General features: G+C 42.0%; 1 protein-coding gene across 2 annotated transcripts in view; it reads left to right on the forward strand.

The window, feature by feature from the left end:
* The window catches only part of kifap3a (kinesin-associated protein 3a), a 332,201-nt gene extending 319,667 nt beyond the window's left edge, over positions 1 to 12,534 (forward strand). For both annotated transcript variants that reach the window (XM_068037379.1, XM_068037378.1), the window contains exon 20: positions 11,704 to 12,534. In XM_068037379.1, coding sequence (XP_067893480.1) covers positions 11,704 to 11,812 — 109 coding nt within the window. In that variant the 3' untranslated portion in view covers positions 11,813 to 12,534. The remainder of the gene's footprint in view (positions 1 to 11,703) is intronic.
* Positions 12,535 to 16,860: the final 4,326 nt, after the last annotated feature.

Consider the following 16,860-nt stretch of genomic DNA (forward strand, 5'->3'; position numbering starts at 1 on the left):
TGAGAGGTCCCAAACAAAACACCTTGATTTTGAAGTGTCGCACAGCTGCTCACACATGAAAACTTAGCTGGTTGATAGACAACCTTCTGTCACCAACTCTCATTGAGTCCAGCAACATCAGGAAAGGGACATCCTTCATTTTTCATTGTAAAAAGTAGCATCATGTCCAATTCTAGGTCTCCAAGCAGTTAAATTGAATTTGTAAAGGAATCCATTAAATTGTTAACTTTGCTCAAGCTCATTCAAGCAGTGTGTCCAAGACACCTGCCGGGCCAGTAGCTCGAAATGATGGCTATTTTTCCACATTAATTCAGTGATTTCTTTGAAAGTATGTCAAGTTCAATTTTTAGAGTCACAGTCGAGTACAGCATATTCCCATTTAGATGTTGCTTGTCCATGATTTTATCCATTTGGCGGGATGGTAGAATAATGGTAATGTTACTGGACCAGTAATCTAGATGCCTGGTCTAATGCTTTGGAGATAAGGGTTCAAATCCCACCAAGGCAGCTGGGGGAATTTAAATTCAATTAATTAATAAATCTGGACTAAAAAGCGAGTCTCAGTAAGGATGATCATGAAACCACTGATTGTCGTTAAAAATGCATTTGGTTCATTGGTGTCCTTCAGCGAAGAAAATCTGCCATTCCTACCAGGTCTGGCCTACGTGTGACTCTAGACCCACAGTAACATGGTTGACTTTTAACTGTCTTCTGAAATGGCCTCGCAAGCCACTCAGTTGTAGCCATCTGTAAGATAGAAGAATACTTATATCTGTTCCTTATCGTAAGTTCAACCTGCAGGGACCACCAATTATGGAGAGAGAGATAAATGTACATTACTTTGTGGCAATTCAAGATGAACTTTATGAAGTTGACTCTGGTTATACAAGGAATGGCTGACAGTAATACAACATTAACTTGGAAAATGGAACTCATGACCTTGGATTGAACAGATCCACTGTGTTGGGAGCTGACCTGATGGGTCATTCATTCCTCCTTTACCAGTGTTACCTAAATGTTCCCTCTTCTTTTGAATTTATTGACTCTGGGTGCATAGCTTGGCTTAGGTGTCATGCCTTTTTTATACCTCATCTCTACTTTTATGCCAAACAAACTCAGATTAAGAAAGGGATAGATTGAAGCCTTCTCCAGTCATTATTTTGTTCAGCCGATTTAAAGATATTACTTCACCACAGCCTTGAGAATACTGGCACAGATCTGGGGCCATTGTATTGTTGTCTATAGCTTTGACACATATTTACTTTGAATTCTCAGCTCTCTGACACTACTGATCTTGCTTTGAAGTCTCAGTGGTTTCTTGCCACCTTGTGAGAAGCTTTGGCACACAGCAGACAAGGACTCCATCAGGCTGTTGCCAAAGGACCAGAATCCCTTCCGTTATCAAGTCAGTACTGTCTAAACCACTACTTAGTGGGAAAAGCTCACACATATGTCGAATATTTTGCAAGTGAACCTCCCTCATACACGGAACAAGACATCGGTCTTGATTTCTAGTTCAGTACATCCAAACCATCAACCAGCTTGAATATGGATAATATGTCTAACCTTGAGGTATTTTGACTTTGCATCAGACAATAAAATACGTCGACAAACAAAACAGGATTTACATACACAGTCTGTCTGATACTGTGGTTTCAGTTCTGCATATTTGATTCTCAGCTGCCGTCTGAAGTAGCACAGCAAGCCACAGAGTCATACAGCACTGAAACCACCGAGTCAGTGCCGACCATCAACCACCCATTTATGCTAATCCTACATTAATCCCATATTCCCTACCACATCCCCACCTTCCCTAAATTCTCCTACCACTTGCCTATACTAGGGGCAATTTACAATGGCCAATTTACCTATCAACCTGCAAGTCTTTGGCTGTGGGAGGAAACTGGAGCAGCCAGCGGAAACCCACGCGGTCACAGGGAGAACTTGCAAACTCTGCACAGGCAGTACCCAGAACTGAACCCGGGTCGCTGGAGCTGTGAGGCTGTGGTGCTAATCACTGCGCTATGGTGCCGCCATCAGTTCTTTCAAACCACTAGAAAGGAAAACAATAAATAGATCTGTCCTGAGTACTCTAAGCCAGTGATGTCCAAGATGCTCCTACTGGTTACCCTTTTTTGTGCTTGTACACAAAGCCGACTTCAGCACCTTCATGCTGTAAAAAGTCTCTTAGCCTAGATGACTGGAATAGCTGTTTTCAGATTAGTGGATTTTGTTCAAACAGGGTGTAACCTTTCCCAGTCCTCCAGGTACTATAATTTTAAAGAAGTAAAGCATTCTCTCAAAAGCAGGTGGTTGTGGTTGTTGGAGGTCAATCATCTGAGCTCCAGGACATCACTGCAGGAGTTCCTCAGGGTAGTGTCCTAGGCCCAACCATCTTCAGCTGCTTCATCAGTGACCTTCCTTCAATCATAATGTCAGAAGTGAGGATGTTTGCTGATGATTGCACAATGTTCAGCACCATTTGCGATTCCTCAGATACTGAAGCAGTCTGTGTAGAAATGCAGCAAGACCTGGACAATATCCAGGCTTGGGCTGATAAGTGGCAACTAACATTCGCACCACACAAGTGCCAGGCAATGACCATCTCCAACAAGAGAGAATCTAACCATCTCCCCTTGACATTCAACAGCATTACCATCGCACAGAGGTGACTGAGGTTAAAGAGCTTTCCATTTAGATGGTACTTAATGCTGATGTCAGAGGGCAGTTGATCTTTGATGAGGTGAATAGCCAACCCCAGGTAGATTGTGAATAGTATTGAGGCTATCACACAGCCTTGTTTGACATCAGTCTGGATTTTGAAGACGTCTGTTTCAGATCTCCCACTCAAGATAGTTGCAGTCATGTCATCATGAAGCAATTTCAGGATTGTGCTGAAGTTTCTTGGACATCCAAATCATTGGAGCACAATCCACAGAGCCTTACAATTTACCGAGTCAAATGCTTTGGTCAGGTCGATAAATGCAATGAAGAGTTCCTGATGAGGTTCTCAACATTTTCTTGGATTTGTCTGGCAACAAAGACCATGTCAGAGGTTCCTCTGGAAGGCCTAGAGCCACACTGTGTCTCTGGGAAGATTTCCTCAGCCACAAAAAGTAGGTAATTCAGGAGAATGCGTGTCACAATTTTCCTTGCTATGGACAAGGGGGAAATACCGCGATAGTTTCCACAACATGATTTATCTCCCTTCTTGAAGATGGGTACAATTGTCACATTTCTGAAGTTGGGGAGTTCATTTTCCTCCCAAATTGGTAGGATGCATGCATGGCTTCTGGGTGCGAGCAAAAGTCTGTTGGCTTTGAAGACCTCAGCTGGAATACCGTCAGGGCCGCAGGCTTTATTGTTTTTTCATCTGTTTTCATTGCTTGTTGCAGCTCTCCCATCGATGTTGGTTCACCCATGGATTCTACCACAGGGCACTGAGGGATAGCCTGGAGAGTATCAGCTGCCACTGTGGAATCATGGTTGAGAATTTGTTCAAAATGTTCTTTCCAGCATTTACGGATGACGTTTTCATCTTTAAGAAGAGAAAAGCCATCCTGTGAATGAAGAGGGTTTTATTCACTTGATCTTAGTACATAGATTGCCCTGGTGACTTTAAAAAAAGCTTTGCATGTAATGATGATCAGCGTACTGTTGGATCTCTCGGGCTTTATCTTCCCATCACATGTCCTTTATCGTCCGGATTTGTCTTTGGGCGTCAACCTTCAGCTATTGGCATGCTGCCTTCTCGAGTTGAAACCTTGGGTTGTTCTGTTGCTTGCAATTCCTGCACCATGTGGGAACTTCAGGACATTTCATGTGTCTTGGGGGACCACATGTGTAGGAAGTGTCTCCAGCTGCTTGAGCTCGAGCTCAGGATTTCCGAGCTTGAGGGCAACTGCAGTCACTGCAGAGCAGCAGGGAGTAGGAGAGTTCCCTGGAGTGTACGTTCCAGGAGGTGGTCACCCCACAGACAGCGAGAGTTCAGAATAGTAGATGGGTGGCCATCCAGAACAGTAGGAAGTGCAGGACTCTTAGGGGTGTGTGCCACTCTCAAACTGGTACTCAGCTTTGCAGACTGCTGGGAGTGATGACACCTTGAAGGAATGCACTCCAGACCATGGCAACAATGGGCAAGGGACTGCACAGGAGGGAACAGAAAAGAGTAGCAATGCAGTTATTATAGAAGATTCCATAGTTCAGGGGACAACAGGCATTTCTATACCTGTCATCATGGGTCTCGCATAGAGTGTTGCCTCTCTGGTGCCAGGGTAAAGGACATCACAAAGAGGGTGCATAATATTCTGCAGGGGGAAATGAGTGAGCCAGGAGTTGCTATGTACGTCAGTACCAACGACATAGAGAGAGCAGGTATTGGGGTCCTACCGTCAGATTTTCAAGAGCTAGGGAGGAAGTTTAAAAAGTAGGACCTGAAAGGTTGTAATCTCTAGATTACTCCCAGTGCCATCTGCTAGCGAGAGTAGAAATAGGCAGATAGGGAGGATCAATGCATGGCTTGAGGCACAGTGCAGGATGGAGCACTTCAGATTCTTGGGTTGTTGGGACCAGTTCTGGGGCAGGGGGCACCTATTCAAAAGGGACGGGTTGCACCTCAACAGGACTGGGATCAGCGTTTTCAAGGGGAGGTTCACTGGTGTGGTTGGGGAGAGTTTAAACTAAATTGGCAGGGGGATGGGCACCAGCATATAGAAGTAGAAAAGAGAAATAATGTGCATAAAGAAGTGTGTATGTGTTGGATAGTACTAGAGGAGGAAGTATAACCATATTAGATAGGAGCAGACTAAGAAGGATCACAAGGAATACAAAGACAGGTTTACACTGCATGTATGTAAACCCACAAAGTGTGGTGAATAAGATTGGTGAGCTACAAGCACAAATAGCTGTATGGGAATACGATGCAGCAGCAATAAAAGAAACGTGATTTAAAAATGGTGAGGACTGGGTGCTTAATATTCAGTGATACAAAGTGTTCAGAAAAGAAGGGGAAGGAGAAAAGGGAGGTGGGGTGGCAGTACTGATTAGGGAAGAAATTGATTGTAGTGTTGCAAAGAGAGGATGTCCTTGAGGGGGTAAAGCCAACATCCATTTAGAGTTGAGAAGCAAAAAGGGGATGATCTCACTACTGGGGGTAATATGACTCCAAATAGTCAGAGAGAAATAGAGAAGCATATCAGAAAAGAAATCACAGATTTGCAAGACTATAGAGTGGTGATGTTTGGGAACTTAGATTACCCAAATATTGATTGGGATAATGTTAGCGTAAAGGGAAAGGAGGGGGCGGAATTTCTGAAATGGGTTCAGGAGAACTTCCTTGACCAGTATGTTCAGAAGGCTTTTGATAAAGTCCCCCACAGGAGGTTTGTCAGCAAAATTAAAGCACATGGGATAGGAGGTAATATACTGGCATGGATTAAGGATTAGTTAACAGGCAAAAAACAGAGAGCAGGAATAAACGGGTCGTTCTCACGTTGGCAGGCTTGACTAATCGGGTACCAGAAGGATCAGTACTTGGGCCCCTGCTGTTCACAATATATATCAATGATTTGGATGTGGGGACCAAATGTAATATTTCCAAGTTCACGAATGACACAAAACTAGGTGGGAATGTGTGTTGTGAGGAAGATGCAAAGCGGCTTCAAGGGGATTTGGACAGACTTAGTGAATGGGCAAGAACATGGCAGATCGAATATAATGTGGAAAAATGTGAGGTTATCCATTTTGGTAGGAGGAATAGATGTGCAGAGTATTTCTTAAATGGTAAGAGATTAGAAAGTGTAGATGTACAAAGGGACCTGGGTGTCCTTGTCGATAAATCACTGAAAGCTAACATGCAGGTGCAGCAAGCAATTAAGAAGGCTAATATGTTAACCTTTATCGCTAAAGGATTTGAATACAAGAGTAGTGAAGTCTTGCTTCAGTTGTATAGAACCTTGGTTAGACCGCACCTGGAGTACTGTGTGCAGTTTTGGCCCCCTTACCTTAGGAAAGATATTATTGCCGTAGAGGGAGTGCAACGGAGGTTCACCAGACCTATTCCCGGGATGGTGGGACTGTCCTATGAAGAGAGATTGGGGAAACTGGGCCTGTATTCTCAAGTTTCGAAGAATGAGAGGTGATCTCATTGAAACCTACAAAATACTTAAAGGGGTACAGTGTAGATGCAGGTAAGATGTTTCCCCTGGTTGGGGAGTCTAGAACCAGGTGACACAATTTCAAAATAAGGGGGAAGCCACTTAGGACAGAGATGAGGAGAAATTTCTTTACTCAAAGGGTTGTAAATCTTCGGAATTCTCTACCTCCGAGGGCTGTGGAAGCTCAGTCATTGAGTATGTTTAAAGTAGTGATTGACAGATTTCTATATATCAGTGACATGAAAGGATATGGGGATAGTGTGGGAAAAAGGCATTGAAGTGGATGATCAGCCATGATCATATTGAATGGTGGAGCAGGCTTGATGGGCTGAATGGCTGCCTCATACTCCTATGTTCCTTTGTTCTCGGGCCAAGTGGACCAAGTATCTATGGAGAAACACTTGGTTAAAAGTAATCATTGTATCATCAGGTTTAGATTAGCAGTAGAAAAGAACAAGGAGCAGTCTAAAATAGAACTTCCAAATGTGAAAGAGGGCTAACTTCAATGAGATGAGAGGGAATTTGCCAGGGTAAAATGGAACCAAAGATTGACAGGAAAAGCTGTAAAGGAGCAATGGGTTTAAAGAGGAGCTGTTTCAGGTACAGGTTAGGTACATTCCAACAAGGGCAAAAGGTAAGGGAACCAAAACCAGGATTCTTTGGATGACAAGTGAGAGAGAGAATATGATGAAGGCCAAATACAGTAAGTTGAGAGGGGAAGTGAAGAGGAAAATAAGACTGGTAAAGAGAGAATGTGAGAATAAAATGGCATTTAGCTTAAAAGGGAACCCAAAAATCTTCTACCAGCATTTAAATAGTAAGCAGGTTGTAAGAGGTGGGGTGGGGCCTATTAGAATCATAGCATCATAGAAAGTTTACAGCATAGAAAGAAGCCACTTGGCCCATCGTGTCTGCGCCGGCCAAAAAACGAGCCACCCGGCCTAATCCCACCTTCCAGCATTTGGCCCATAGCCCTGCAGGTTATGGCACTTGAGGTGTATATCCAGACACCTTTTAAATGAGTTGAGGGTTTCTGCCTCTACTACCCTTTCAGGCATTGAGTTCCCTACTACCCTCTGGGTGAAAAATATTTCCTCATCTCCCCTGTAATCTTTCTACCAATCACTTTAAATTTATGCCCCCTAGTCACTGACCTCTCTGCTAAGGTAAATAGGTCCTTCCCATCCACTCCATTCAGGCCCCTCACAATTTTGTACATTGCAATCAATTCTCACCTCAGACTCCTCTGTTCCAAGGAGAGCAACCCCCCAACCTATCCAATCTTTCCTTGTGGCTGCATTTTTCCAGTCCTGGCAACATCCTCATAAATCTACTCTGTACCCTCTCTAGTGCAATGACATCTTTTCTGTAGTGAGGTGACTGGAACTGCACACAGTTATCAAGTTGTGGACTAACCAATGATTTATACAGTTCCAACAAAACCTCCTTATTCTTGTATTCTATACTTTGGCTAATAAAGGAAAGGATTCAATATGCTTTCTTAACCATCTTATTAACCTGTCCTGCTACCTTCAGGGATCTGTGGACATTCACTCCAAGGTCCCTCACTTCCTCGATACCTGTCAGTATTCTCCCATTGTGTATTCCTTTGCCTTGTTTGACCTCCCCAAATGCATCACCTCACACTTCTGAGTTGAATTCCATTATGGACAAAGAGGCGCAGGGGAAGGCTAGAATACCTAATGAATACTTGGTATCTGTGTTTACTGAGGAAGAGGATGCTGACAAAATATCAGTAGAAGCGGAGATGGCAAAGGTAATAGATGAGGTGAAAATTGATAGGCAAGATGTACTGGAAAGGCTGGCTATGCTTAGAGTGGATAAGTCACCTGGTCTGGATGTCTTGCATCCCAGGTTGCGAAAGGAAGTGGGAGTGGAGATAGCGGAAGGCCTTGCCATAATCTTCCATAGATACAGGAGAGGTGCCAGAGGATTGGAAAGTGCCGAATGTGACACCCTTATTCAAGAAAGGGTATAAGGGCATTCCTACTAACTGTGGGTAAGGTTTCAGAAACAATGCTCAGGGAAAGAAATAAACAGGCACTTGGAGAGGTTTTGAGTTAATTAGGGAGAGCCAGCACAGATTTGTAAAAGGCAGATCGTGCTTAACTAATCTTAATTGAATTTTTTGATGAAGTAGCAGAGAAGGTTGATGAAGGGAAAGCAATGGATTATATCTATATGGATTTTCTGAAAGCCTTTGACAAAGTACCACATAAAAGGCTGGTTACCAAAATTGAGGCTCATGAAATAGGAGGGTCAGTGTCAGCTTGGATAAAAAAATCGGTTTAAGAATAGAAAAGAGCGAGTCCTAGTAAATGGCTGTTTTTCAGACTGGAGGATGATAGACAACGGTGTTCCCCAAGGTTCAGTGCGAGGACCACTGCTTTTATTGATCTACATAAATGACTTGAATTTTAGATACAGAGTACACTTCAAAATTTGCTGATGCTACCAAACTTGGAAGTGTGGCAGATAGTGAGGGTGATACCAATTAATTGCACCGCAATTAGCACCACAGCCTCACAGCTCCAAGGACCCGGGTTCAATTCTGGGTACTGCCTGTGTGGAGTTTGCAAGTTCTCCCTGTGACCGCGTGGGTTTTCGCTGGGTGCTCCGGTTTCCTCCCACAGCCAAAGACTTGCAGGTTGATAGGTAAATTGGCCATTGTAAATTGCCCCTAGTGTAGGTAGGTGGTAGGGAATATGGGATTACTGCAGGGTTAGTATAAATGGGTGGTTGTTGGTTGGCACAGACTCAGTGGGCTGAAGGGCCTGTTTCAGTGCTGTATCTCTAAATGAAAAAAATAAATAGAACATGGATATGCTCACAGAATGGGCAGACAAGTGGTAGATAGAATTTAATATAGAGAAATGTGAGATGATGCATTTTGGCAAAAGGGATAGGGAGAGGCAATATAGACAAAATGGTAGAGTACTAAAGAGTGTACAGGGACAGAGGGACCTGGGGATTCATGTGTATAGATCTTGAATGGTGGCAGGACATATATAGCAAAGCATATGGGATCTTGGGCTTCATTAATAGAGGTATTGGGTACAAAAGCAGGGAGGTTATGCTGAACCTATTGTCACTGCCATGTGAGGTTTGGGTGGTTCCCACTGTTCAACTCCCACCTGACCGCAGCAAGTATGTTTTATTATTAGGGTTTAAACCCTTGGTGTTTTATTTGTCAAATAAACAGACAGCAACAGGATTTCTTAAAACAGGAAAGCAATTATTTATTGATCATTATGCTAAATCTAAAATTGTCACAACTGCATCCACTCACGTGCACACATGCATGTGCGCACACACACAAAAGAGACAGATAGTGAGGAAGAAAGGGACAAGCGATTCTAAGTGTGGGGGGGGTAGGTTTCAGTGGGAGGAGGTCACAGTAACCTGTTGAATTATCTTGGAAATCAAGTTCTCGTTAGCTGCAGGCCTGAGGTGCTTGTAGGTTTCTCTCTTGGTTGAAAATTCAATTAAAATCGGTGGATCACTTATAATTCACTGCTGTATAAGTGTAGATGTAGATTCTTCAGCGGGGCGTGTGCCTTCTAGTTTGCTGGAATCAAGCTTCTTGGATGCTGCTTTCTGGGGTGTCTCTCCCTCTCTAGGCTGCTTTTTAATTTAAAGCTGTGTTACATCTCACCTCCAGGTAGTAGACGCTTTGGTCTCTTCCCCCATGATGATCGTACAATGGCCCAGGAGGTGGAACAATTTTTGTATCATCGCACTTCTTGTGCATATGACACCGTATAAAGGTCTGGTTAGGAAATAACTAGAGAATTGCGTCTAATTCTGGTCACCATGCTTTAGGAAGGATGTGAGAGTCCTTAAGAGGGTGCAGAGGCAATTTATCAGAATGGTTCCAAGAATAAGGGATTTTTAGCTACAGTGTTCGGTTGGAGAAGCTGGGGTTGTTCTCCTTGAAGCAAAGGAGATTGAGGGGAGATTTAATAGAGGTGTACAAGATTCTGACAGATTAGGTTACGGTAGACAAAAAATGCTATTCCCATTAGCTATGGTACAAGGATTAGACAAAGATTTAAGGTTCTGGCATGAGATGTGAGGAAGAACTTTTTTACACAGTGAGTGGTAATGACTTGCTGCCTGTGAGGGTGGTGGAAGTAGAGACAATGAATGATTTCAAAAGGATATTGGATGGGCACTTGAGGGAAATAAATTTACAGGGCTATAGGGATAGAGGAATGGAGCTGATTGGATTGCTCTGCAGAGAGCTGGCATGAACTCGATGGGCCGAAAGGCCGCCTCCTGTGCCATTATGCCTTGCTTTACCAGTGTAAAGTTTACAGTGTTTACACGTCATATGCTCACTTCTAATTTTCAGCAATGGTCCTTTTATTTAAGTATGGATTTGTCTGAAATAAATGGAGGTTTCCCAAATTCAGTTAATTTATGGCCTTTTTTAAATAAGCCATCAAAGACGGAGACTTTAATCAAGCTGTGCTGGATTGGACCCCAAGTCCAGAGAAGAATGCTGTTGTAAAACTGGGAAGTAGCATGCAATTAGTGATTAACAGCATGAAAAGTATGCACAGATCAAGTGAGCAGGTTTATATATATTAAAGCTTTTTTTTAAATGCAGGACTTGAAAAGGGGACCTTTTTACTGTAAACTTTATACTCTGATATGTAGTGTATATACTGGAATGAGGCTAATTAACATGGCACATCACATTTCCTGTAATTGTAGTGTGTTCACTATTTTAACTGTCTAGTCTACACACTTTTACTGGATGCTTTAAGCACTGTAGAATTTTTAAGACGAAAAGGCTTCAATTATTTAAAATAATCAATCCTCCAGAGCTTAGCTATAAGGTTGGTTCAATGATCATGAAACTGTTTATGTGATCTGTCTAAAGTTAGATGTCTACATATCCACTAATTTGAGTGGCAGACTTGACCTCTGGAATGTATTTAATCTGGCCACCGTCAGCTTGGCATAGTTAGTAGTCCCACCCAGGACCTACATTGGTATACCTGGATTGAATTTATTTTTTGAAGAGTGGTGCATTGTCATAGATGAATGAGATACTAATCCTAGGTCCTGTCTTCATGTTTCAGTAGTTCAAGTTAAATGACAATAGTCAAAGAAGAGCCAGGAAGTTCTTCCAATGTCTTGGTCAATATTTTTTCTTTACTCAACGCCATTAAAATGGATTAAATGACTATTCATCTCATTGCTTTGTGGAATCTTGCTGTGTCCAAAGTGACTGTATTTGATGGAATGAGACAGTCACTTTGTTTCAAAGAAATTTGTTATAACTGAAGTGATGACATTACAAAAATGACATAGGCTGCAAATGCAAGTCTTTTTATTTTGCATGCTTTGTCAAATCTAAATCATTTTCCCAGCTAAATTTTTTTAAATGAACATTTTGTATCAATTACTTGCAAAATACATGAAAAATCTAGTGCTGAATCTGATCTGCTATGCAGATATGTGCTTTTACACCTTATCTTTTGACTTACTAATTTTTTAACTACTTTCCTGATTTCAGTATGGCAATTGATGGATTTGGTCAGCCAGTCAACTTTCCTGGGCGCCCAGTCACTGCCTATGGTTACCGTCCAGATGATCCTTACCTCTATCCATTCGGAAGCAGATGAGCTCAGCAAGAAATATTTATTATTGCTTTTGTAACATTCCTTGTAAAAAATGGAATCTGTAATGTATTGTGGATCCTTGTCAGTGTTGCATGGTGTCGTAGCTAACTTGTGAACTATACAGGTTCAGACTGTTTTATTTTGTGTATTTATGTAATGACCAATGCCCTGGCAATGAAAAATATTCGTTGTATTTTATTCTAATGTATAAATATAGTTTCTGTCTATCTTTTTGGATAGCTGATGGGTCTGAAGATTAACTGGAATAGAGGCTCTGATTTACAAACAGTTGTCTTTAAGTGAACACTAATAGCTAATAAGTCTGCTATTTAAGTTATAGGGTCTTGTGTTAATCTAATAAAATGCTTCCTATCTCAACAATTTTTACATTAGCAATTTTATCTTTAAAGCTATTTACTGTAGTGAATACAGTATTCCAGGCTGTTTATTCTATTATTCATAGAAATGGTAACAAAATGCAGAACCACATACTTGGCTCTAAACTTGAATTGTATTAATTGCAGGTTGTTGCACTTCTTTTGTTCTGTTTGTTCCACGTGCTTTAAGCTTGTCTCTATTTATATTGCCATTACTGTGGCCTATGAGCAAATGTGAATTTGAAATAGATTTGGCAGAGGTTCCACATTACTATATGTATTGTATTTGTTTTGCATTGTATGACCCTATTGAATTAATAAATGAAAACTCAAAATAGACGCAACCAAGCTAATATTTATTTGTATTATTGTCTTATTACAGTTGTTACTTATTTAAACAAGTACCTAATCCTCTGGTTTCTAAGTGGAGGATTTGCTAGAAAACATCATTTAGAGATTCGATAAAAACAGGAGCAGCATTAAACCCCTCTATACTGAAATCAGTAAAGTTGAGTGAACGACTTCTAATGGGCAGTCCTTGGTGAGAAGCTATTTAGGATGCTTGTTTTTTGTCACTCCCAAAAGATTACATGGCTGGTGGTGGTTGGGGATCACTATGCTGATTTGCACCATGACTCTACGGACTAGACGAGAAGGATCAGTTTGTCTTTTCCCTGTCATTTTCCTGTGTATCTAAAGCAATCTTTCCTTTCCCCTCCCAAAAGATGTTGGTGTGCTAACTTTCCGTGCTATGGAATTATAGGATATAGTTCTGCCCCTTCAGTCCCACACAGAATGTGCCTTTGGAGAAGGCGCTGAGTGGAAGCTAGATGCTTCTCTTTGTGAAAGAGAAACTCAAGACAAATCTGCCCCAAACTACTCTTGAACATTTCAGCAATCTCTCTATTGAGATTTTAGCCCTCCTTTAGTCATGATATACAACAGCTGCTAGGTTCTAAACCAGGGTTGTCCAACATACAGCCTGCAGGCCAGGATCCAGTCCACCAAACATATTTCAGGGATGAGAAATTTCCCATTGTTGTCGTCTTCCAGACCGGCTTTTAAAAAAAAAATATCAAGTCAGTTTCACAGCCGACAGGTGCTGGGAGCGGGAACAGCGGTTTCCCAACTTCGGTCAGATTTGGGGTTTTCCGGCAGGCTTTTTAAAAACATCGTAGCCTGCCGGAAAACTCCAAAATCTGTCCCAAGTTCAGAAACTGCTGTTTCCAATGTCAGTAATGTTCAGTTATGAAACTGATTTGCGATTTTTAAAAAAACTGACCAACCACAAAGCTTCTCAGCTGAGCATCTCCGCTCTCTGCAAGAGAGAGAGATACACACACAGGGGAACAGAAGTGGGGGGGATATGGAGAGAGAGATCACTCCTGACAGATGGACATCTATTCGGAATACTCCACATTGCTACAAGAAGTGCGCAGGCAAACATTGATTACTTGTGCAAGCAAACAAATGGCAGGTATCTCACTAAATCAGTGTCCAACAATGACAAGAAAATAAGTTGATAAATTAATCATCTCATTTAAAACTTCTTCACAAAAATGCACATTTGTTTTGATTAATAGTAATTTTTAATGCCATTATCTTTCTGAAATTGTCTCACTTGTCCCCTATGTAAGACAAAATTGTAATATGGAAACTTTGGCAACCCTGTTCTAAACACACCACTTTTAAAAATGTATACAGTGAAAGGAGCAGTGTTGGGCTGAAATGAATTGTGTTAGGTGTGCTTTACTTTGAGATTATCGTCAGATAAATGTCTTGTTGCACCACTTGTACTCCTTTCTAATGATGGAGGATTCCTAGTCTAAAAGTTGCGAGTTCAAACTCTTTCCTATTTCTGATATAGCAAATAGCCATATTTTGACAAAAGCTACTTCCAAAGGAAAATAATGATCCAGACCTTTCCAGTTTTAGCTGATACAAATGAGATGCCCAACTTAAATACATGTGCAAAAAACATGAAATGTATCATACAAGGTTTACCTGCAGCTTGAGGCCATTACATGTACACCTGTTTATACTTCTTGGATCACCTGATCGGATATTCACCCCACATGTAAAGTGTTCACAAAATCTATCAGGTGATTTTTTTTTTTATTCGTTCGTGGGATGTGGATGTCGCTGGCTAGGCCAGCAATTTATTGCCCACCCCTATTGCCTTTGAGATGGTAGTGGCGAGCTGCCTTCCTCAACTGCTGCGGTCCTTGGACTACGGGTGCACCCATAGTGCTGTAAGGAAGGGAGTTCCAGGATTTTGACCCCACGACAGTGAAGGAACGGCAATATAATTCCAAGTCAGAATGGTTTGTGACTTAGAGGAGAACTCGCAGGTGGTGATGTTCCCATGAATCTGCTGCCCTTGTCCTTCTAGGTGGTAGAGGTCACGGGTTTGGAAGGTGCTGTTGAAGGAGCCTTGGTGAGTTGCTGCCACGGTGCATCGGTAGCGAAGGGAGTGAATGTTGAAAGTGGTGGATGGGGTGCCAATCAAGCGAGTTGCTTTATCCTGGATGGTGTCAGGCTTCTTGAGTGTTGTTGGAGCTGCACCAATCCAGGCAAGTGGAGAGTATTCCATCACACTCCTAACTTGTGCCTTGTAGATATGGACAGGTGAGTTACTCACTGCAGAATTCCCAGCCTCTAATTTCCTTCGAAGCCACAGCATTTATGTTCAGTTTCTGGTCAATGGTAACCCCCAGGATGTTGATAGTGAGGGATTCAGTGATGGTAATGCCATTGAACATCAAAGGGAGATGGTCAAGCTGAAGATGGTTGGACCTAGGACATTACCCTGAGGGACTCCTGCAGTGATGTCCTTGGACTGAGATAATTGACCTCCAACAACCACAACCATCTTTCTTTGTACTAGCTATGACTCCAACTAGCGGAGAGTTTCCCCCTGATTCTTATTGACCAGTTTTGCTAGGGCTCCTTGATACCATACTTGGTCAAATGCTGCCTTGATGTCAAGGGCAGTCACTCTCACCTCGCCTCTGGAGTTCAGCGCTTTTGCGCATGTTTGCACCAAGGCTGTAATGAGGTCAGAAGCTGCCCTGGCGGAACCCAAACTGAGTGTCAGTGAACGGGTTATTGCTGAGCAAGTGCCGCTTTATAGCACTGCCGACGAATTCCAACACTCTTTTAAGATTTGCTGGGAATATTCCAAATGTCTTTAGCGGAAGCAGATCTCAAAAGGGATGCTGGAGAAAATCTCACCTACAACTTTGGATATCTGGGAGATGTGGACTTCAACACCTGTATGTGAATAGGTAAGTTCTGCAGGGCATGAGTTCAGAGGAGCAACTTTAAAAGTCAATTGCTGCAGTGGACGAGCAGACTCCACTGAGCAAGATGCCCCCATAAAAGAAAACAAATGATACATGGAAAAAGCACAAATCTGACAGTGTTACGACCTCAGTGAGACCATTAATGTGAAAATATGAGATATGAACACCAAGACCAATTTAAACAATTACACAAGATTTCACATTTTAACACATTATAACAATTAAACTAAAATAAATCCCCAATTAGCTGAATAATACATTAAGTGGCTGATATCACAAATTACAAAGCTATTTTCTTTACTTATTTTAAAAATACTTAAACTTCACAACGCACTTACGACCAGGTGAGAAAGGTGTCTCGGGGTCCCTCTCGGCGTTCACCTGGTCTTACTGTAACAGAGTTTAATTTTAAACACACTGCTTTTAGCTCCCCTTTGGCGAATCCTTGTTCACTAGTTTCCAATTATAAGGCAAAGAAACCAACAGAAACAGTATTTCTTAGGTTTAAAGAAGAAAAGTTTAGATTGACTAAATTTAAACTCTAATTCGGTTGACGCCTACGAATACATAACGCTCCCACGCTAGCATACATACACGATACACACATGCAAATAGAGACAGAAAAGAGCAGAAGAAAAATAACGTGGAAAAGTTTGAGGCAATATCTGAAGAGATTTTGTTACTGTTCTTCGAGCTCACTGTGGAGTCCTTGATTGCAGGTAATTCTTGCTTTTCGTTGGGGCCCAGTATTCTTCTTAAACCTTGCTCACTGTAGAAGACTTTTTTCTCTTGGGGTTCATGTGTCTTCAGTGGATTCAGAGGCTTGTGAGAAAGAGATAGGAGCAGACAGGAGAGATCTTCTCAGTCCAGGAGCAAACAGTCATTCTGAGTTCAAACTCTCTGTGGCTAGTTCAAAAGAAAATGCTGGAACAGCCAATTAGTCATGTGACCAGCTCATCAAACTAGTCCTGGCCCTTGTGGATTGTATCCTCCTTATCAGGCCCTGGAATGTGCTTCCTCACCTTTGATGTCTGTTAATAAGTAAATGTTTTTTCCAGCCACAGCTGATCTGCTTAACAAGTCATTTCCTCGCTCCAACAACAGTTAAAAATCAATGTTCATGACAAAATTGATGTGCCTCATTCTTGGCAGGTGGGGCCCTAGCATGACAGTCACACAGTCCTTTTTGATGATGAAATCCTTTGCGGTTACAAGTCCCAAACTCCTCTTTGATCACTTCTCTGAGAACTTCCGATCTGGACATCCGTGAATAAGGCACTTCCTGGTGATCCTGCTGGTCTTCTACTTCTCTGCAAACTTCCACTTTCAAACCAAATTCAAGTCTTCACAGCCTTTTACTGTAACAGGT

Source organism: Heterodontus francisci, chromosome 8 (genome assembly GCF_036365525.1).
Source record: "Heterodontus francisci isolate sHetFra1 chromosome 8, sHetFra1.hap1, whole genome shotgun sequence".
Lineage (NCBI taxonomy): Eukaryota > Metazoa > Chordata > Chondrichthyes > Heterodontiformes > Heterodontidae > Heterodontus > Heterodontus francisci.